At 47.7% G+C, this 22781-nt stretch overlaps 6 protein-coding genes across 6 annotated transcripts; 1 reads left to right on the top strand and 5 right to left on the bottom strand.

The window, feature by feature from the left end:
• Nucleotides 1-258: 258 nt before the first annotated feature.
• On the bottom strand, nt 259-1458 carry LOC118510478. Its single transcript, XM_036052357.1, has 5 exons — nt 1376-1458; nt 1262-1300; nt 842-952; nt 505-784; nt 259-429 (listed from the first exon to the last, which is right to left on the bottom strand). Exons 1-5 carry the CDS (start codon nt 1433-1435, stop codon nt 290-292), a joined length of 630 nt encoding a protein of 209 aa, XP_035908250.1. The 5' UTR covers nt 1436-1458; the 3' UTR covers nt 259-289.
• Nucleotides 1459-1770: 312 nt separating this feature from the next.
• Nucleotides 1771-2767, bottom strand: LOC118510479. Its single transcript, XM_036052359.1, has 5 exons — nt 2629-2767; nt 2526-2570; nt 2343-2453; nt 1984-2257; nt 1771-1902 (listed from the first exon to the last, which is right to left on the bottom strand). The coding sequence occupies exons 1-5, from the start codon at nt 2680-2682 to the stop codon at nt 1850-1852; spliced, it is 537 nt and encodes a 178-aa protein (XP_035908252.1). The 5' UTR covers nt 2683-2767; the 3' UTR covers nt 1771-1849.
• A 265-nt stretch (nt 2768-3032) lies between these two features.
• On the bottom strand, nt 3033-5482 carry LOC118514326. The gene is made up of 7 exons (XM_036061111.1): nt 5188-5482; nt 5010-5126; nt 4598-4915; nt 3753-3815; nt 3651-3680; nt 3468-3584; nt 3033-3393 (listed from the first exon to the last, which is right to left on the bottom strand). Exons 1-7 carry the CDS (start codon nt 5290-5292, stop codon nt 3076-3078), a joined length of 1068 nt encoding a protein of 355 aa, XP_035917004.1. The 5' UTR covers nt 5293-5482; the 3' UTR covers nt 3033-3075.
• A 132-nt stretch (nt 5483-5614) lies between these two features.
• Nucleotides 5615-6407, bottom strand: LOC118510480. The gene is made up of 3 exons (XM_036052360.1): nt 6282-6407; nt 6102-6218; nt 5615-6021 (listed from the first exon to the last, which is right to left on the bottom strand). The coding sequence occupies exons 1-3, from the start codon at nt 6372-6374 to the stop codon at nt 5704-5706; spliced, it is 528 nt and encodes a 175-aa protein (XP_035908253.1). The 5' UTR covers nt 6375-6407; the 3' UTR covers nt 5615-5703.
• Nucleotides 6408-6732: 325 nt separating this feature from the next.
• Nucleotides 6733-7967, top strand: LOC118510482. The gene is made up of 3 exons (XM_036052362.1): nt 6733-7161; nt 7223-7480; nt 7545-7967. Exons 1-3 carry the CDS (start codon nt 6754-6756, stop codon nt 7839-7841), a joined length of 963 nt encoding a protein of 320 aa, XP_035908255.1. The 5' UTR covers nt 6733-6753; the 3' UTR covers nt 7842-7967.
• Nucleotides 7933-20923, bottom strand: LOC118510481 (palmitoleoyl-protein carboxylesterase NOTUM). The gene is made up of 5 exons (XM_036052361.1): nt 20083-20923; nt 11026-11455; nt 10654-10950; nt 10296-10502; nt 7933-10225 (listed from the first exon to the last, which is right to left on the bottom strand). Exons 1-5 carry the CDS (start codon nt 20125-20127, stop codon nt 9117-9119), a joined length of 2088 nt encoding a protein of 695 aa, XP_035908254.1. The 5' UTR covers nt 20128-20923; the 3' UTR covers nt 7933-9116.
• Between the last annotated feature and the right edge of the window lie 1858 nt (nt 20924-22781).

The raw sequence follows: 22781 nt of genomic DNA on the forward strand, positions 1-22781 counted from the left end.
GCTGCAGAACAGTGACTGTGCAGAGGGCCGAACCGTCGGTGAACGTGTGGTAAGTCATTTTAGATCCTTTTTTTGGAACTTTCAACCGCAATTTGTGAGCTAGTCTAGAACATTACAGCAAAAAACCAACAAAACGGACAAAACAGTATAATTCAGTTCAATGCTTCACACCAACACACACACATTTATTATGTCGCAATGGTTAATAAGCCACGGCAAAAACGATTCAATTGAACAAACCCAACAATTGCTTATCCAGTTTTGCTACGGCCCCAATTTATTTAGTTTGTTATTCTCGCGTGCCACTTTTGGGCTGTCTCGCTGGTGCGTTTTTATCGGTCTGCGACGTTGCGTTTGTTCCCGATTTCATCTGTATGCCCTTCCCGTACTTTGTGGTCAGTTTTACCACGAGTAGATCGCACAGATTCGCTGGAAGAGGGAGAATCGGAACAAAAAAAAAAAGAATAATTTCAAATCGGTTGTTGAAGTCAAGGTGTGACTAACAATCAATCCACCGATCACTTGGACAGTTCACGATGTCAACCTCCATCAGGCACCGGTTGAATAGGTAAGGGATTGGGCTGCACCGTGGTTTCTTCGCCACCTTCGCAAAATGTTTAATAATATCGAGCGCAATTTGGGCACAAGCTTTCAGTGCGAAGGTAAATGATGTTTGACGCTCCTCCGAATCAAGGCTATCCTTGTAGGTGAGATATTTGTCCGATTGAATCTGCACGTCTTTGGAAAAAAATCCGATCGCCTCGTAGTAACACTGGTGAATGCACTGGAAGGAAGCAAGTGTTTGATTTAAACTGTAGAATATTGGGAAGAGTGATCGTACCATGATCGTTTCGTTGTTCATGCTGGGAGTTTTATGCCGCTCGTAGCACTCGAGGAACGGTTCCTGTGGAAAGGAATGTTCGATCATGCAGCACACTTGAGCGTCGGATTTCTGGAAGCACGGGCATGCAGATTGAGCAAAAACAACTTTCTAATTTGTTAAAATAAAAATCTCATGCTCGCTGTTTGCGATTAAAGTAAAATTTAAAATTTAATTGCATACTTTCAGGTGCATGATCGTATAACGCTTTCGCGTTACCTACGGCGTTACTCGTAATATAGAAGCGTTTTTGTTTGAGTAACATTTTTAACTCTTTTTTATGATAAATCTGGAACTCTTGTTTACTTTTAGCGAAAACAATAACCAAATGTTAAGAGAAAATCGAAAATATTCAGCAAATAATTTAAACTTATCACTTACGGGATTATTATCGATATTGAAGTCTACGATAGCGATGACCTGACCGAGAGAAGAAAAAAATTTTAGTCGAACAATGCATTTTTACACACTTTAATCAAAACAATCACTTATAACCTGAATAGATGCAATGATCACCAGAGAAAATACACGACCAAGGGCAGCAGATGAATGCATGATGCTTCCTGCTGAAGTCCAATAGCCTACCTAATGAAGAGAAAATGTTTTTCGATCGTTTTTCTTCCCCGGAAATGACATTAGATTTATTTTTTTCATTATTCAAACGTATAATTAACGCATCAAGAGTTTAAAAAACAATACAGCGTAAATAGTAATTAGCGGATCTGATCGTGTGATTGATTCGTTACACTAATTGCGTGGCGAATGCATCACACACGAAGATCAGATGCCGAATGCTTTATACTAGTTGTTTTTCTGTACTTTCATGGATTAAATAATAAATTAAAGGTTTCGGATCATAAGATAATATATTTGTTTCAGAAAGTGTTTCATGAATTTATTTGAATTTTTTATTCCACATTTTTGGCTCCGTTGAACTCGATTTGATTTTTCTTCTCACTCAAGCTACTCCTAATCACGTTTTGGGAAGCATTCACCGCTCTTAATCTTGTTGCAGAAGGATGCTGTTTAGAATAGAAAAAGATTAAACAGAAAAGCAACCATTAGCACTGCGATCAAATCCAATCTCCACGCACCGAACTCACTGTTCTGCCACTTGTCGGCCGGACACTGGAAGAACGATTCTTTCATGAGGCACATGGCGAAAAATCCCCCGATCGGTGAACATTTCATAGTGTGGCCATGTTCTGCCATCTTATTTTTCACTGTCGTTGCCCTTTCGATGCACGTATTGACGATAGCTTTGGCCGTATCCTTCCAATCGCCCTCCACTCGATCGGCGTATTCGAGCGCCTTTTCCAGCACGATTCCTTCATCGTTCAACACGCCCAGTGACTTGAGCTTACACTCGACCGTACACTTTCCGGGGGGTGAGCGAAAACAATTAAATGACATTAAAGCTCTTTCGTTCGAGTTTTGCTCTGTATTGAATGTCTCATCTTACCGCCATCTTATCGCGAGGTTCGGAGGCTTCATCTGTGGCGGAAGCACATTCATCCGCATCACCGAAGGGGATGATTTTTCCGACCTCACAGCACTGGTCCATTTCTTCTCGCTATGTTTTTCAACGTAGCAATGAAAGCAGGTGATGTGAAAAGTGAAAAATATAGCTCAAATTAAATCTTACCCTGTCCTTCAGATTCTCACAGTCCGGGTCGGCTGTAACGAGTAGCTAAGAAGGGAAGCAATTAAAGCCTAACTCTTCCAACAAAGATCGATTTCTTTCTCACCATACTGCTTCCAAGAAGAGCGTAAAGGACCACACAACACTTGATCGAACCCATCGCAGCAACGGCTCACTTGGTGAATGTTAAAGCTCACCGTTCAGTGGTCACCTCAATAATACACCTTCGGTTGAGTCTGTGTGGCTGTTTTATAGGACTAAAATGAGCAAACTGGAAAACAGTGATTTGTCGGTGTGACACATTAACGTTGATTTCCGAGTGCATCTGGCCGATTCGCACTGATAAAAGGCGTGACTGAATAGATGTTCCGCTTAGTGCATCATTTGTCATCCGTAATCTAAGCATCAAGATCAGCTGTAAGATCGAAATGCAGCTGTTGAACATTTATTGGTAGCGCTATAATGAGCAAATCTTTGAGATGACTTGTAAAATTTTCTTCTCTTTTCCATCAAATAGTTTATTGTCCAACCGTATCGCCACATTACAACGATCTCAACAGAAAGGCACACCCTGCCGCACCTTGCTACAAGCAACACTAGCTGTCCACCGCGAGTTGGGACAGTTTTTGTAGGTGGCTGCTTTCAAACACATCTCAACCTGTGAGCCCAACATCGGACAGTCGGCACCTTCCCGTTTAACTTTTTTATCCTTCATTGCACCTTGTATCAACTTGTTACACTCATCGATTGCCAGTCGAACGGCTTGCCGATAGTCGACCGGGAAGTGTTCCGTCACCGGGTAAAGCCTTTCGAGATGCACCTCGTACCCATCGATTGCATCCATTTCCTCGTACAGACACTGGCTCTGGCACTAGCCAAGGGGATAGAAATTGCTCGTCAATGTGTCCATTCTCACACAGAACGGTATTCGAACGGCCAACTTACCACGTGGTACATACGAAATCCTGGATTGTGATCGGCCGCTGCCTTCTCCTGGCATTTCGTTCGAATGTGCCGTGGTATAAGTTCCTCCATCTCGCAGCAGAATTTCAGTTCCGTTTGCTGTGTGAGGAAACAATAATTTAAAGGGAGGCCAGAATAGACATTTTGCAAGAAGCACACGCTTACCTGTCGCTTCGAAATACATTCGGTGGAAGTCTTGAACAAAAGAGAATCAATCAGGGAGATAAAGCTTTCTTCTTAAGCAAGTTATAACAGGTGAAGCATTACCGTATAAGCCGTTATTGTAGTCAGCACGAACAGCGTGGCGAACATTGTTGCTGGATACATTTTACATCAAATGATCTGGTTGCAGAGTGCTCTCAGTGCTCTCGCAGATATACGATCGAGCAGCAGGAAATGGAATTCGTTACGTACAATTTGTGCTGCTAGTGAAGCATGGAGAATTGGGAACACCATGTGAATTGCTCTCAAATTGATTAGCAGAGTTCATTTAGCTGCTGGACACTCACCCATGTTTGAACACTCATCTCCTGGAAGCTAGAATATTTGAGGCACAATTTTCCATTCGATAAACTCTCAAGGCTGAGGAGGGCTCTGTAGAGAGTCTAGATATAGAAGAGCTCTGACCATGATAGGAATCGCACATATTAAGCTCCAGGAAACTCTACGATCCGTTCGAGTCATCTGACTACTGCTCAGTGGTGGGTCAAGATGTTTGGAGGCCCCTCTATATGAGATACTAGTGGGAAACAACAGGATGTCCCTGGCCGACGAGGCCCCTCTAACCGTTGAGGCCCCGAGTGACCGCTCCTTCCACTCCTAGGTTGATCCACCACTGCTACTACTGACTGATACATAACTCTGTTAGTCCTCTTGGAATAGGGGACCTCAAGAATCGCCTCGAATTTAGATGTTCTGTTTTCATATAAGTACTCAAGTAAACCTCTTCCATTTTCTAGTAACAAGACTTTCTTTGAAGATGGAATCTCCTGTACAAGAACTTAACCAGACACCTATTAAAACCTCCAAATGTGTCGTGTATAACGATCTCTGGATTTTTTATTCAGCATTCCACAACACTACTTCCTTGAAGGTCCCACACATTCGGTTTATTCGTCACAGATTGGTGCACCGTTCTTGACCCGGTCACACAACCGACCACCATCCCACCGTTCGGCGGGACAGTTTTTCATCACATGCGTTGCGATGCAGGCATGGAACTTTACCGCGAACGAGCTGCACGCCGTTGACACGGTTTCTGCCTCCTGCGCCATCACCTCCTTGATCGCCAGGCAGTGGTCAACGGCATTGGCGAACGTTTCCTTATAGGCGTCATCGTGCGCAGCCTGACAGGCGTTAAGCTTTTCGGCGTTAATGTCGTACTCCTGCTCCAGGAAACCCATGTCCCGATAAATACAGTCAAAGGCACACTGTTTTAGGTTCGTTTTTTTGGAAGGGGGGAGAAAACTCAAAATTCATCAGCATTTCATCGTTGTGTGATAGGAGAGGTTACGTTTATCTTACCACGACAGACTCCAAATTATTGTCAGGAAATTCAGCATCCGTGGTTTTGAAACAGCTCGAGAGCATGCCGGAATCGAGAAACAGTTCCTGCTTGCAGCAGGTTGCGATCTTCCAAGCCTGAGCACGAATGAGACGATTTAATCGTTTTCTTTGAGCTGAGACGCTTGATACAACTTACATGATCCTTCAGCTCAACACATTCTTCAGCCAAAGCTTTCGGGACACTTTGCAGGCAGAGCAACAAAGCGCCGACCAGCTGCAATGCCTTGGTGAGGTGATACATTGTGGGTTGTTGAGCACTGTCCTGCTACTGATTTTACGGTGGAAGTAGTTTAATTCATTTATACCCTTACGAACGAACGACCCAAACCGACGTGCGCAGGATGTGAGCGTCCCCATTGGAGGTATCTTGATCAGAGTGAGCTCGGAGCAACGTGCTCAGTGAGCTTATCGTCCAGAAAGTCACGTGCCGCAATGACGTCGCAGCTCTGAATAACGGCTACTAATACAAAGCTGAACCTGGCGGAACCTTTCAAATGTCGCTTAAGCAGGCATGTCAAACCCCGTTCGGGAGGGTTCTCCAAATATTCCAAGACACTGAAAGGTGCCAATGCAAAGTCAATTTTACTTTATTCACTAGTTTGTGTTACAAATTTGAGATTGAATTGACGCAAACTGTTAAATCCACAGCCAATTAGTTACAGGGCGTAATGCCCATCTTAACCTTGTCACAGATCTCGCCCTTCAGCCACCGATCAGCCGGGCAGCTTTTCAACGTCAGCTGAGCAACGCACACGTGAAACAGCAGCGCAAACGCATTGCATTTCGTCTCCATTAACTCCACATCGCGCCGAATGTCGTCCTGAATGCTGGCGCAATATTTAACGGCGCTCCCGACCACCATTTGATAGCCCTTATCGTACCGCTCCAGGAACTGTACATACTTTGCCACCTCCACTGCACCATCGTCCGATATGTAGCCCATCGCACGGTGAACGCACTCCACATAGCACTGGAGGAGAAGTGGTGCGGTTTAAGTTGATTTATTTATTTTTTCCTATACCTACCCATAGACTCCCTCAGATTGCTTACCACTGTGTAATCGGGTGAGCCGGTTGGCAGCTGGGGGTTTAGCTCGCTGCTACACTTGTCGCTCGCCTCTCTATTGCAGAACGGTTCGTACCTGCAGCAGCTGAATACTTCGTTCGACTGTAAGTAGATGGGTAGTACTGCAGTCGCCATCCCGTTGGCCACCAGAAAGCAACTACTTACATACACTTCCATATCGATACATTCGACTGCGTTTGTTTGGCGACAGACCATCAATAGTAAGCTGCTCAGCAAAACAGAGACGCTGCTTGACATGATCTACAAGGCACGCACTTCGGTCGCACAATGGTATGAGCTTTTGGTAAACTTGTAAATAGTTATATATATAAACCCCTATTGTCAGGAAAATATTAACCGAAAAATTGTACAAAAAAACCGTGAAGTAGTATCAACGCTTTATGCATCTTAAGATGAGACGCTAGTAAATTGATTTGCCGAGCTAGCGAGCTGATAAGTCCCATGACTAATCGAAATACGAGCGTTTGATTTGATCAATCCCGATACCATTCTAAACAACGCTTACTTTCATGGGCTTTGAATGGTCGCTAATGAGTCACCCTTTTATTGGAAACTTTCCTTCAGTTCTACAAACACAGAACTCCCGATCCGTATCAATTGTTACACTCAAATTGGCATGTTGCCGACATGCATAGCTAATTCTCGCCGTAACGCCACTGGTCTCGCTTACATCATCGCCGGCACTATCAACTTCCGTACATCGGTACAGGAAAACACTGGCCCCATATATCATCTTGCCTTGCTCACGTTTTGCGATCAGTTTTTGTACGAACGAGCATTGTGCAGCACCATGTGGACGAGCTGGGTCAGAACTTGCTGGGTGGTGGTGCTGTTGGTTTTTGTCGCATCCATTGCTGCCAACAGTGAAGAGTTGCTGCGTGGCAAGGAAAACTGCCTCCGGCACGATGACTTCCCGAGCCCCAATGAGTGTTGCTCCAAGCCGCAGTGGATCAACCGGTACGCGGTACGGCGCTGTCGGTACATTCATGCCGAGGTTGATGGAAGCCGGTACGAACGCGGCTCGGTAAGATTGGGTCTCATTTTTTTGTGAAGCAATTCAAAGCTAAACTCAAGACCCTTCTCAGTGTGAAGCTCGGTGTGGACTGTTCAAGATCAACATCACGATGACCGATCGCATACATCGGGTGCGCATCTTCCGGCCCAGGCTGCAAACGCGCGGCATCGATCAGGGTTGGATCAGTGTCGTGCTGAAGGCACTCAGCTACTGCAAACCGAAGATAACTCACCTGCAGGGTCGCCGTGTGCTGGTCGACGAAGAAATGGAGCAGTGTGAAATAGCCGAAGACATCTTTGGGGATTGCGTACAGGCGCAGATGTTTATGGTAGGTTCGCTTCTGTTTTCCCCGAAACGCAACTTGACGTTAAGAGTGTTATCACCGCTAGTAGCACTGTCCTCGAGCGACGTGGATTGAGTCGCGGTCCTGTGACATGATGCGTGAGCTGTTGGCTTCGGGATGCCCGTACAAAACGTTGGGTGATGTGGTCGTGCTGAACGATGAAGGATACGTAAGAGACGATCGAGTGATCGACGATGAATACGATCGTCCATATCGACGTACGGAACGTCCTCGGTACGGTTACGATGACGATGGATACGAGCAGACTGGTAGCAGCTATCCTAGACGTGACGAAGGAACCCGTGGAACTAGCTATGGCAGTACAGACCAAAGCTATGTGGTTTAGCAGCGGCCGATAGTGTAAGACAACCTTTCTCTTCTCATCATTTTAAAATAAAATTGCCTTAAGAAACCCAAAACAAAAACTCAGCTCTCAATTATTTGTTTGAATTGGTTGGATTGGTTTTTATTTTAAAATATCTGTCAATTACTTTCCGTGCTGGGTCCGACTCGGACTCGCCACTCACAACTCCCAACTGGCATCGTAACCTTGCTTAGAGTTTAAACACTGCTGTATTAGGGGAGAAGGGGAGGGGGGGGGGTCTCCACGTATAAATGCTATCTATAAATAATGCTCAACACTATATGTACAAAACGTGCTCTAAAACACCCTAAAATCCACGCCTAACTCGGGGTTGTGTATCGGTTTGCTGCCCAAAATCGAGCTGTTTCTGGGTGATGAGTGCCACACCCGCCACAAAACTGCCGACGTTCCGATTCCGGTTGTAAAACGTATATGCTGCTAAAACGTATGACTAAGCGCAGGTACAGATAATACAGATTAAACCTAGCTTACTTACGCATTCACTCGTAACACACTAGAATTCATTCCACTGTTCATTCACCACGGATCGCGTTCATTCATTCGGTGAGGTAGTCATTTCGTTCGGGGCCGCCTTACACTACACTACTGGACACTTGAGCTTCCTGCTTCTATTTACACTCTTCTCGTGGTTCTCCGCGATCGGGCTCTACTGTACAGGGTCGCGGTACAAGGGTCAAATAAATATCCACTGTTGTCTACATGCTAATCGGAGGGTGCGCTCCCTACACTACTACTACTATACGAGAATACTGGGCTTAGCTTGATGTGTACATCTTGAGTTTCGTTGGAAGTTGTTGCTTCTGTTCCTTCCTGTCACTTCTTCTGCTCGGGTGAGTATTCACAGGCGGACGACTTCCTTCTTCATAATATCAGACAGTTCTGCTCATTTCGACTCCTCTCTCTCTCTCTCTCTATCTCTCTCTCTACAAACAAATAAATACTTCACGAACAAACGTTCAGTCTGCGCGGTGTTATGGTCGGGAAATTGTTGGTTGGAAGTTGGTCTCGACGGAAGATTCCTTCCCTGCTGTGGACGGAAAAAACAACAGTGCTCAGGATCTCCTTTTCCGGGCGCTCAGCTGGGGAGATGGGCGCAGGTAATAGGACGGGCACTTAACGCTTAAGTACAATCTTTTGGCTTGTTTTGGAATGATGAAGCCGACTGGTCGGCGATGGTTTTGCTTTCCCTTCTCCACGGTGGATGAGTGTGCCGGTGTTTACGCCCGCCCCGACCGGCTACGTTACCTGCTGCGTGAGCAGATTCACCAACTCGGCATGGTCCATGTTGTTGAGCGTCTGCATGTCGACACCGAGTGCGGTCGCGACCGCATCCATATCGAGCCCGAACGAGGCCAACAGCTCCAGGAACTTCATCTCCTCGCCGGTCAGCGGGTTGGTGAGCGTCGGACAGGAGTGATTGCACTGGGGCCAGCTGCAACGCTCCAACAACCGCAACGAGCACTTCTTTGGTTCCGCAATGTCCACCGGCTGGGGTGCTCGATTCCGGCCATTCCCACCCGCTCCACCTCCACCGCCACCGTTTCCACCTCGTGCCTTTCGGTTTCGATTCCGATGGCCGTTCAGTCGCTTCTTGTTCTGGTTCCGCAGCTTGTGCGGGGGAGTCGGTGGCGTTGGCTCGTTCAACAGAGCTACCGCGGGCGTCCGGACACCGAGCGACAGGTCCTGCTGCGGTGGATGATGCCGGTGGTTGTGCCGCTTCGGTTGATTGTTGGCCGTGGGTTTGATGCTACCCGTGCTGGTAGTACTATTTTTTGGCATTCGTTCTAGTTTAGGAACTTTCGTTAAACCGAGCTGGGTGCCGGTGGTTTCGGTTGGGGTCGCCTTGCCAGGCCCGTTCTGTTTGCGCTGGTTCTGGCGCTTACGGCGCTCCTGCCGTCGACGCTCTCGCTCCTCTTTGGTAAGCTTCGGACGTGGCGGCCGGTCGGAAGAAGTGTCCAGGCTCACCGAACCGATCTGTTTCTGTTGTTGCTGTTGCTGTTTGTTCTTCCTGCGCCCGCCATTGTGTTTGCGGTGGAGTTTCTGTGGACTTCGGTTGATCGAGCGCCACTGTGACTGGCGCTCGTCCGCATTCGATTGCTCCCAGCAGCGTAACGCGTCCGCCAACGAGATGTCGTCGATCTTGATCTTCATCCAGTCGCGCTTGGTTAGCACGGAATGGCCGATGCACGAGGGAGCAAACACGGCCGACACGTTGTTGAGCGACTCACGCAGTGCACCACCCATGTCGTGTATGTAGTCCCACTGCTGTGGTGTGACCGGTGCACCAACACTATCGGCACGCATCTGTGCCTCATCAAACAGCCACTGGAACACGAATAGAGGAGCTAAAGATTGGAAAACAGAACATATTAGAAATTGTCTTCTTTATATTAATAATAGATAATAGATAATTACATTTCAGCGTGTTGTACAGGCGATGGCCGAAGTAACAACGCCACGGTTCCTTCGCGTGTTCGGCAACGCAAGCCTGCGGTAACGCACCGTCCCACATTTTCCAGCCCTGTCGTACGGCTTCCGAGGCAGCAACTGCACCGGGAGTGTATGGTTCCCGATCGAGGAACCACCCCGAGTCGCTAACACCGCGTACGCTTACTTTAAGACCTGTAGAAAACAGAAAAAAAAAACAATTTTTAAACGGTTATTGCTACCGATATTTTGATTTTTGATTTGATGTGTGACGAGTATTGCATACATTTAGGCGCAACTTTGCTCTTTCCACGGTGACGCAGCCAGAGCTGTCAAATCGACTTACCTCGTTCGTTCTGTAGAAACGTTCGCACTTTATCAAGGTTCAGCATCACACCCAGTCCTCCCGCAGAAGAACCGGCCATTAAGAGATCTGCTCCTTGCGAGTGGCCCAACCCCAAGGGAACCAGATCGGACATCACTTGCCGCACGATGAGTGAGCCCATAAATCGCAGTCCGTCGCGTGTGTCTGGACGGATTTTCGTTCCACTCCACGAGTCACTACTGCAGTACGGAACAAACACGTGATTCGCGTTGTACCAGTACGGGTTCTCCGATGGTAATGCCGATAGGAGGCCACCAACTGTTTAGAAGAGGAGAATAAAAAGAAGTCCCTTAGTACGTTGGTTCGAACGATTTTTCCTTTTTAGAAACTTACCATCTCGCGTTTCTGGCCACTGGACGGATGTCATCAGGTGACGCTGCTTGAGCCACCTCGTTCGACACGATTTGTGATCGTAGCAATGCCATCCACCCTCGAAGAACACTACCCACCGACGAGAGCCGGGCGACTTACGAAGGTAAAACCCGGCCTGGGAGCCATCGTTACACGTGACCGTCCGATTCGAGAGAAACACTCGCTTCAGGAGCGGTGGCTGGCTGGACATGCCGTTGTAACCTCCTCCTGCACCTCCCAGCCCCGTTTGTCTGTGACCACCGGACGCATCGAGCCGCTGAATCGAGTTGCTTTCGATCGATATGTTTGACCGATGGTGTCGGCTGTGTGGATGGTTCGGTGAGTTAACGTTGGCCGATCGACACCGTACGCTGGGTAGCGTGTATGTGGTAATAAGAACTAGCACTGTCACCTGTAGAGAAAATGAAAGAGAGAGAGAGAGATGCGTTAAAAACGATGTACGGTATAAAAGACAGCAATGCGAGAGTAAGCGACGAACTTTAAATTTTGGTAGGATTTTTTTTAATTGAATTTATACTTCGACTGTTAATGCTCAAAAGAATATTTTTTTGGATCATGGTTCCTAACACACACTACCCACCTTTACCGGATATGGAAAAATCATCAATTTCCCTACATCCCCACCAGGGGGTCAAACAACATCTGCACTCACCAGGCACTCAGCCCGGTCGGTGCAGAACAAACGAAACAAGGCACGACTATCAATCCGTGCCGGCATGTCTGCTACAAACGCCAGGCTCAACATGAACGCATTACGCCCGTAAAAATCGTGAGAGAGAGAGAGAGAGAGAGAGAGAGAGAGCAAGAGAGACTGCAAAGAAATATAAACACCGACACAAAACCGCAGGACATCGAGCGCCTGCTACTACTACTGCTGCTGGCATCACTAAAATTCCTCCCCAAAAAATTCAGAAGGCCACAGCCAGCCACCGGAGCCGTCCCGCGGGAGGGAGCGAGAGTCGGGAAAGAAATTAATCCGACTACCGTAAGCCGTTGCGTTTTTCTTCGCCCTTTTTTTCGGTAGCAGACGCCATCGGACAATAAATCAATCTTCACTCGGGCGGACGCAACAATGAAGGCCACGACCGACCGGGTCTGCCAACGAGGCTTGGCTGGCTGGGCGACGGTAGCTGACCGGACATAAACAAACGATTAATTTACCTCTGTTCAGGTCGGGTCTTATCTTTGCCACTCCAATTTATCTACTCTCCCCTGCTGATCGCGACGCGGCCACGGCCTTTAGCGGGCATCACACGATCAAAAGTGCCGGCCGCCGCACGTTGTGCCACCGGATTCATCTGAATGAGGGGGAAATGGAATCGTGGTGGAGGGGAAAGACGGAGGGGGCACAAAACGAATCGAGAATCGAATATCTTCCGATCGAAAATTGGACCGCACCGCACCGATCGCCGAGAACGAGCGCGAGATCGATCGCCCCGGTGCTCCGAATCAACCACGACACGAACTGGACGGAACTGTGGCCGCCTACCGATCACTGTGATGGTTGTGGTGAAAGAAATCAAAATAAACAACTCTTTGCGCGTTGTTTTTGCGCGTACGCATACACCGGTCCGCCCCGTTCGCCAGCGGGAGGTTGCGCAGTGTTTATAAATCGCTATCGCCGATCGGCAGACAGGTAATTAATAATCCACCGACAGTGCGCGATCCTCTCTGTGTGTGCCGGTGCGCCACCGGTTGTTTGATCCGTGCGTGCTTCGGAAGGCTTTGACGGCGAGATGTATGTCGAGCCGGGTTCGCCGCATAAGAGACAACCTGAATGGATGCGAGGGCACCTAGGCGAGTGAAAACAAACATGTGACTACCGGGGCCGATTATCCGGTTCCTGTTTACCAAGTGTCTGGCAGGTCTGCTGTGAAGTGATTGCTCAATTATTACTCCTTTTCGGGAAATTGCTGAATATTGTTTCTCTAAAGAATTTAAAGGAACAAGAAAAATAACATTTATTTTTAACGAGGCATCGGACGCCTTATACAGCTTATTTTCATCTGTCAGATAAAAAATGGATGTCCTAGCCGTAGAACTTCATCAGAACTTCGATAGGACTTCAGATGGGAATTCCTCAATTTTTTTTATTATTGAAGAGCCCCTGAGTTTGAAACAACTTCCAGAACCATTCAGATTTCAGAGATGCTCGAAAGGGTCAAAATATCGAACAATTTTTATTCCTTCCTGGAGTTCCTGGAAATCCTAGGCTTCGTTTTGTGTTATCTTGGTCCTGGATAATCGGTGTCTAACAAATTTATTGGATCTACTTGTTCAAATCAACTGTCAGATAAGTAGTAATCAAACAACACTCATTTGAGGTCCTTGCTAGAACCGTGTCTTTCCGAACGGCAAGAAGAAACTTGCACACCTTATAGTAACATGCCTCTGAGATAATGCCTGATCTTTTATCTTCCGAGAGGATCTACCATAGAGTATACAAAGTCAGATTTGGAGCCTTTTAATCCGATCATCATCCTTTCGCGGGATGCATCACGCCGAAACACCTTAACCACATCTACCTAATCTCCACCGGAACCATCCAGCCGGCCAGTATCGCCTTGCTTACAATCGGCTTCAGAGCGCACCTGGACGCGATCTTTGAGCGATGGGCCGGTGCCCGCGCCACCGAAGCCACCACTTGGCACACAAACACACTCACCAAAAGGAAGTCGGAAAGAGAGGCAGTTGCCGGCAAAATAAAGGGGCAGCAAACTGATCGAAACCGTCTCGCTCGAGTTCCCTTTTGCGTGCTGCCCGAAATCACCTCCCCCAGCTGTAAGGTGTAAAAGGGGTCTAGGGAGGTGGGAGAACGGACCGGGGAAGGAGTAAAAAAAAAAGAAGGAACAACATGAATGCCGGTGGGGAGCAGCAGCAGCAGCAGCAGCACCGAAACCGAAACATAACAAACCGAAGATCAAAGAAAAATCACCGACAAAATAACACTCGCTCGCGCACCCATACAGCGAACCCGATCGGTTCCGACCCCCGGGGGGGTTCCGTTGGGATATGGGTGGTGAGGAAGGGAGGGGGGGAGAAGGTTGGTGAGGAAGAAGGATGCTTCGAACTGAAACGACGAACAAAAAAAAAACGATCGACCGAACTGAACTGGCCACTACCATCCGTGTTCCGTTTTTGAGCCTTCGGAAGGATAGGTGAGGGGGCGAGAGGAGGTGGTGGGGGGGGGGGGAGGGTAATGTTGAGGGGACGAAAAATGTTCCACCTCTTCACGCTCACGGAGGATGCCCACTGCACAGGGGTTTTGTTTTGCTTCTAGTCCCTGCTTTCCTGGAGGCTGTGAAGTACTGTGAAATGCGCGGCACTTGTAAACGGTTGCCGCTGCCGTATGTCGCCCGGCTGGACATCGCGACGCATGCATTGCGCTCGTTGTTTTGAACGGCGCAACCCCCGAGGAAATGCGATTCGTCTTTCGGTCGGTCTTTCACCTGTTCGTGTGGTTCCCCGCATATTTCCCGCCGTTTATCACCCATCTCTTCCCCGCGTCCACAGTCGGGTGCTAAAACGGAAGCGAAACGCCGCTCGCTCGGTCGGTCGGTGGTGTGTGTGTGTGCGTGAGTGTTTTTGTCGGTGTTGCAAGATCGATAGCGCTACCATTAAACGCACTCACGTGGTTTCTGATAAACATGCCGACGGTGCCGCCGATGCTGCGAGTGTTTGTGCGTGCCTTCTATTATGGGTTTATTTATATCCGTTTGCGTGCAGACGCCGGTTTGGTTGGGCGTATTGGGTGGGAGACGGCAGCCGAGAGCACCCGACCGAACCCCGATTCCAATCAGAAATGCACACATTTATGAACGATCGATCGATCGATCGGTCCGCACGATTGGTTAGGCGATGTAATATTCATTTAAAATTGGGCAACATGAACTGTTAAGTGTAAAGAATGACATTGGAATAAAATATTTCACAGGGTGACTGTTAACTCTTACGATAACTTGTTATCACAATTCAGTACCATTTAAAAGTTTTCCATATGAGATACATTTTTTTATTCATAAAGAACGGCCTGGCCGTATTGCTGTCGACTGCTTTATTATAGTCGAACAATTATTCTGCCACGGAAATGCAGCACCGCAAGTGAAACAACAGCACACGAACAAGACTTCGTAGCATCTGAAGCACCAACTTAACAAAGCGCTCAAGTACGCACACATTTCGGTGGCGACTTCGGCTGCCCGTCAGGCCGTCCCTTTTCGGCCCTTTCTCACGCCCTGCCTTACCCACCATTGCCTCTACAGTCAAATCGTTACGTTTTGTAACGAGATTAGCATCCGGACGATGGCGCACAAACGCAAAACGGCGGCAAGACGAAAAGCCTGTTGGCCGGCCGCCTTTATTGTTAAAGGCTAAAATTGCGCACGTAAATTACATACATTTGCACGACCCTGACCGTATATTAGCGCGGATGCATTTTTGCATCGCTCCATCTTCTGGGCTGCCGTTTCGCTTCTTTTCCTGCCGTGCCTGCCATGATGACTCGGCAGCAAGGAAACCCCGAACCTCAACCGGACAAAACCCCGGAACTTGCAGCACGGCTCCTCCAGGGTGTCTGTGATGCTCTTTTGCTCTTTCTTCCCCCCCCCCCCCCCCACCCATTTCACACCTCACAGCTCCCGACGGGAGCCGTCGAGGATCGGGTGCAGTAGCACGTTTCTGTTTATGAAATTGCCGACACTCGTTGCCGCTCGCACCATTTGCATTTCGATGCACTTTGGCCAGCTCCCGCTACCGATCTGGCTCGGTTTGATGTTGGCGGCAAAGTTCAAGGCGCGCGCACACACACGGATCGAAGAAGAAGAAGAAGAAAAAAACGAAGCAAAACGGACAGCCGCCACCGTTCCGCAAAAAAAAGGGCGCAACAACAACAGGTGCAGACACTGTTCGCGTCTTCCTTCTGGGCTGTTCACTTTGATGCCGACCGAATCGCCCGGACTCTCCGGTGGGAAGGATCTTCCCGGCCAAATCGGTTTCCTTGAGATGCGTTCCAACACTGGCTGCTGCATTCTACTGCTGAAACCTCGGTCACTATTTTGCCCTGCGACTCGGCTTCTCGTTGGAAGGTTGTGTTATGCAGTCAGCCTGTTGGGGAATAGTTTAAGAAATCCTTGAGAAGCGTTTAGTTCAGAAAAAAAAAACACACACACAACGCAATTCCGAGGGGTATTATTTTAATCGATTGTAAATTGGTTTGTTTAGGCCATTTTACATTTTCCTGCTCGTTCTAAGCGCCACTTACTTATTCACCGTCGTGTAGCTTACAAAGCGCGTACTGCCGGTGGTACGCAGTGCAAACAATCAAGTGCATCTGGTGCAACCAATTTGCTCCGAGTGCCGCACGACACCCCCAACCCTCCCTCAACCCTTCCATCCCCACCGCCCGACAACGGGGATACGCGTGCGCAAACGTGCGATTAATCGTCTTATAATTGGCCACCGGTCGAGAGCTGTCGGTAATTATAATGTAATTTAAATAATTTCCCATTTAATTAATAGCTGTCAGGGCGACCGGCCCGGTCCTAGGGCGGCTCGTTTGTGTCTTTGGCATGTGCAGTCGGGGGCAGTTAGTTTGGTGCAAGTTTCGTTTAGCGCAGTCCGGTCCGAGATTTTCGCTACGATCTTCTTCTGGCGAGATGAATTTCTCGCCAGTGCACGATGAGCGATGTAGATCAAAGCCCTTTTTTCACCAACTGTATGCGCTTGGCGTGGTGGCGAGTTTTCGCTGTCCCTTTCATCTCAAACGCCAAGCTGCAGGTCCAGAAGGTGCATGTTTTTATTCGCCGTTGCGCTTTATTTACACGAATGCCCGGCCCATCCGTAAGCGAAATCTGCCCCCTCGGTAGGTGTTTGATCCTCGGAGTTGGAACATTAAACGAAGCAACATCAAAGAATCTAGCGAGTCTAGCGCGGCTAGTGAGCTGGAACTGGTATCAAAGGATTGGCTATTTGTTGGTAGCACGAACTTCAAAGTGTGGGAACGGTAGGAGAGATTGTCCGAGATTGGATAATGAAAATGAAATTAGAGTGACCGAAGAATATGTTTGATCCAAGAGGGTTAATTGAACAGAAATGATCCACTAGGTCCAATGATATACCTTCCTGCTCCATCAAAGAAGAAATTCGTGAGTATTATGCCAAGGTTTTGCCTTCGTGAAGTAAAAGTGTCCGAAGAGTCCGCTGATGTCCAGAATCCAACAACATTAGAATTCTTCTGACAACCACTTCAATGTGAGTCAATTATTGTTGGAGACTTAGAGAGATAGCCTAACCTTATTTAAAAGAGAGATAATGAAGAGATCTTAGCATATCTGATCTTGAAGCTCCTCAGAATATAGAATTCGAGAGCTTCAATATTTCTCAAAAATATTCTTCCAAATTCCACACCTAATGCTCATCTGCAACGAAAGCATTCCGCGCGCGTATGCCCTAGTAACACGCATTTCGACATCACAACACACACACACGTTCCCAGCCCACTATTTCGAGGGCCTCCAGAAACAGAAGTCCGCTGGTCACATCTCGAAACCACGCATAAGTAGATATCGTTGTACGACGTACGCGCGTTGTCTGTCCACCACGATCTTGTAATCAAAAACCGCGATGCCGACAAAGAGGAAAGCATTACTGACACGAACCCGGTCTCCCGGTGTTTATGATGATAATGATTTTTCCTGCCTGGGTCCGTCCGCCCCGAGGGTGCATATCAAGATTGTGGCACCTCCGGCACCTTACCCTCTCTCTCGCTCTCTCTCCCACCCCCTTACCAGCTGAGAATTCCTTCTGTTCGTAAAGTTTCCGGTTTCACCGGGGCGAAATTGAAGATCGCGCGGTGAGTAAAGGGCATTGGCGACACATACACCGTTAACGGTAACGTCCTTCTCGGTTGTTGTTGTTTTGCGTTTGATGGTTGGAAGCCATCAACCACGGCTATCTATGCGTGTGTGTGTGTGTGTCCACAGTACGACTAGCGCAGCCGAGGCGCCACCAATAATCATCGATCGGCAATCCTCACCCGGTGCGGCCGGATTGGGAAACGGTTGTCAACTAGCGCTAATGATCACACACTGCCGCCGAGTTTTAATTGAAACATCCTGCCGCTCTGTCGTTAATCATAATCCGTCTAGGGCAGCGCGCGATCTGCGGCCGCAAGTAGGCGAAGAAGAAAAAAAACCCTCGGGGGTGATACACGAAGACCTTGGGACGGAGGGCAGCAGCGGCAGCAGTTCCAGCGCTGGATCAGATGGTGTGTAATGGCGGACTGGCGAAAGAGAGATCAAAAGCGCGGGTTGTACTCACTCGCTCTCTCTCTCTCTCGCTCCCACGGTCTCTCTCTGTTTCGTTCGCGCAATTGTGTGCCCCGTTTTTCACAGCCTCCCTCTATGGCCCGTGTGGCTGTGGCGGTCCCTTTTTGATCTGGTGGGCCTCCGGACTTTCCACACACACACACACACACCGTACCTGTCTCGAGCGCCGGCCAAAGATCAAAGGGTTTTCGTTTTATTTTTCCTTCCTTCGCCCCGCTTTTTTTTCCATCATTGTTGTTGTTGTTTTCTTTTCTTTCTTTTTTTTTCGCATGCGGCAGCTCGTTGCGGTGGCGTGCGCGCACGTGCCCTCACATCTTCCCTTTCTTACTCGTTATGTGCACCCTCCCTTTCCCACCCCACGCTCTCGTCTGGTTCACCTTTTCAAGCACGTTTTCCAATCGATCAATTTCATGGATCGGTCGCTCGCGCAAGGGATGAGAATTCTTCCTCGTCTAGCGGCACGGCACCAAAGAGCCAGCCAAGAGATGAATCAAACCCGGCCGGCCGGCCGTTCAACGTGGGCCTCACGGTGCAGCGAGGGAGGGGTGGTGGAAGCTGGCGCGGAAAACAACACAACAACGGCAGGCAAAAGGAAGCGAGAGAGAGAGAGAGAAAGAAAAACAACGCCTCATGGCGGGAAACCAGGTGAAAACCGGCAGCCGCGCCGTGGCCTGGCGCGCGCACAACACAACAAATCGGTAATTATTTCAGCGGAATCGAATCCGCGACCGATTTCGCGCGGCACGAGCATTTTCCCCGTACTCCTCCCCCCCTTCTCCTCACTCCCTCCTCAACTCCGGCTTGTGCGTGACGGTGGCAGCATTCTCAACGAGCCGATGCCGCCGACACAGTGAAAAACGCGGCGAAACATCATTAATGATATAATAATGATAGTAAACTGTACCTGAAATTATACATAATTTAGTAATAAGTGACTAGTCGGGCATCAGCACCGTTCAAAGGGCGAACTTGGGCTTTCGGTACTTCGGTGTCTGGTGGATGGTTGTGGAGGTTGAGAAGAAAAAAAGGAACCGAACCCAGACCCGAGCTATGAGATGGAAAATGATGGAAACCTCTGAAGCCATCCGATGTCACGTGTGGTGAAATATGTTAGCAATGTTGTGCCTCTATGTCTTCAGGACGTAGGACCAATTATCTGACATGGGGGACCAACAAGCCAAGGAAGCCAGAAATAGAAAGCCAACACTTTATCATTATAGAGTCTAATGAAGGTAAAGTTTAACAACAACAATAGTGGGATACTTCGAAATAAATAAACTTCTTCTGATTACGATCAGAATAGAGCACAATTCACCCCAATCAAGCCGATCAGATGCTTCAGCTCTATTGCAAAGCGTGTGAGCGTGATAAGAAGCCACAAGAAGCGTGCCTTGTTGTTTACCACGCCGAGTGGTCTTTCCGTGGGGCGGGTTTTTGTTTGATCTATTTTTTGCCTCCCCCCCTGTCCGTTATCGATTCCCAATGACCGACCGACCGAGCTATGCTGCGTTCGGTTCGATATCGTAGCTCGAAATAAACATAAAAGCCTCTTCTACCACGTGGGTGTGAATTGTGAGCGCCAGCTCGCCGTTGACACCTGTTGCAGAAAGCGTCTGCATAGGGGAATGTGTGAGCTAACGCTCTACCCTATACAAGAGAAGAAGAGTAAAGTTGTGCAATTTTGGACACTTACCGTCAGTGCCGTCCAGTGGTTGTTTCTTCGACACCGAAACGCCATTGTTTTGATGACTTTTTCTATGTTACGTTCTAATGGCGCGTAGAATGTTTTACCGATGAGATTCACTGGCTTTTGCTTCGTTATTATAACACTTTTAGCTTTCCTCTCTCAATCACTTTTATTTGATCAAGATAATGTATTTTCTACTTCACTTAAGCACTTCCACATCGTTGGCTAGACATGATTCTCAAGCTTCGTTACATTTCGTCTTGTTGAGAGAACGTGAGATTTATTTTTCTTCGTTTTGTTGGAAGAGCTTCACCTTTTCCCCTTTCTTTCTCATAGTGCACAACACTTGACACACACACACAAACACACTGTTTTTGTCGTCACAATCACTACACTAACCAGCTTTGTCTTCCCATCAGCAATAGCTTCACACTACCGACAGCACGATCAAAGGTACGGACACTTTGCGACGCACTCATCACCGTCCGTTTGATTGCTGGATCAGACCTTTAGGATGCTCGCTTACGACGATCGCGATCGAGGAAAATTTTCCCACTTGGAAAACTGTATTCTTCGCAACACACCAAACACTCCAACATTAATTCCCGCTCGATAAACACTTCTTGCTTACTGTTAAGGATTTCTGTTTTTTTCTTAACACCTTTGCGCGTTTCAAACTTCAACAACTTCCCGGTGTTTTTCCTCGACCACCTAAACTGGCTGGTGTATCTGAACAGCTTGGAAAACAAATCCGTTTCGTATTACGGCAGTAGCAGCAGCAGCAGCAGCACAGCTTCACATCTCACCCGGACGACGTACGGTTGGAAAGTGTGCGTCCGGTTCGTTTATGCTCGGCTTCGGGACGCATTTTTATGCTGTTCTATGCTGTTCGTTTTTCGTACGGTCTCTCTCTCTCTCTCGCTCCCAGGCTCGCTCTCTTCTTTCACTCTCTTCATTGCTCACGCGTTCTCTCGCAGCAGAGTAGATCATAGCGGGAGCGAGGCGTTCTTGACACTGGACAACATATTTGAAGAAGATGATGAGCTGAGAGAAATTTGTTAGTGCTTTTATTTATTTAAAAAAATGTAAAATCAATAATGAAATAAAATAAACTTATTATTAATTAATAAAAATATATGTTAAAGTAACATTATTGCGATGTAATTATCTGGTAATCATTGGGTCTAATAGGAGAAATTTGGTTAATAAAACACATATTAGTATTTTAAATAATCTTTGAGGACGCCATCAGGTATGAATCAACTCCTCCGAAGATGTCCTACAGGTATACAAGGTAAAAAAACATTCTGGGGAATTTGGTATTAGAGGTACAAAAATCGTGTGGAAATCCCAAAGGAAAAGCCGGTAATTTGGAGACAGGTTAACGAGTTAAAGTCAGGCCAAACTTCAGAGTTTACTTACTCTTCTCTGTATTAGAAGAAATTCTATCCTTGACTCGAGCATCTTATGCGGTACAGCTAAAATTAACTTCAGGGGAAGAACCTTACATTAGCCGTCCTCATGTAAGCGCATAACAATTAATTAATTTGTTTATTTATACCTTCTCCATGTCACCTTTCCCGATGGTTGATCGTTCATCACAGTAAAATTGCCCACCAATGTCCACCCACTGCCGGTGACAAACTCTTCCTCAACAAACAACACTTTGTTCGCTTGTGCAAAACACAGGCGTGGCTCTTTCGCCTACCCAATAGCAATAAATTCGCTCTAACTGATCAAATCTGAGCGGTAATTAACGTGCGGTACGTGAGCCATCCACATTGTAACCTTCGAAATGGATGTATCAGGTGGGAGATAAACTATTTTCCGAAATGGCTTGCCAACAGCACCGAATGCACCGTCCGAAACGCACGAAGATGTGCACGCCGGGAGAAGAAAAGATCTCGAGCCCGGTCGTAGAACGTACTTTATAGCCGACCAATGCATCAAACGTGCATTACTCTCGCTCAACCCCCTTCAACAACAACAACGCATGCACACACGTACACACACACGCCCAAACGGGGAGTCACTCCAGGCGAACGATCGTAACGCAAACGCTCCCTTACCGGGCGGCATGATAAAAAAGCCCACTTTATGTCTATTTTATATATATTAATTAATGGTGATGATCATCGTTAAAAAATTTAAACCTCATCGCCCATCATATCCGTTCGGTGCCGATCGTTTGAGGCGTACCGCAACCGGTACTGCAAGTTGGTTCAGGGTTCCTATGGGGAGGGTTGGGTTTGGGCTGGTTTTGCAGGAAAAATGGTTTCCATCCGTGTTGCATTCGCGCCTGTTGCAATCGCGGCCGTGCTTGCTGATGATCGCGCGTGTACGACTCGTGCTAACGCGTAACCTGTTGCTAATGAGCGCACCGATCTCACACCATGGCCGGGAAAAGCGGGAGGGAGGGTGTGTTTTTCCCTGCAGCGAGGTTCGACCGGCCGGAAAAATGCACCGATCGACACCAGGTGGCTTTGGACTGGAATTCACACATTTTTCGCTCCGTATTTCACACAACTATGCGCATTCCAATATTTTATGAACGTACGAACAACGCATTCAATGGATTCATTATACTTTTAAAATAATGGGAATATTAACTTCGTCCAATTTCTGTAGAGCCAACAAAAATTTCTGGATAGCTATGGGGGCTTTGGAACTTATCTTTACTTTTCCAGACTTTAGTGAGCGATTCA

This window comes from Anopheles stephensi, chromosome 3, assembly GCF_013141755.1.
Source record: "Anopheles stephensi strain Indian chromosome 3, UCI_ANSTEP_V1.0, whole genome shotgun sequence".
Lineage (NCBI taxonomy): Eukaryota > Metazoa > Arthropoda > Insecta > Diptera > Culicidae > Anopheles > Anopheles stephensi.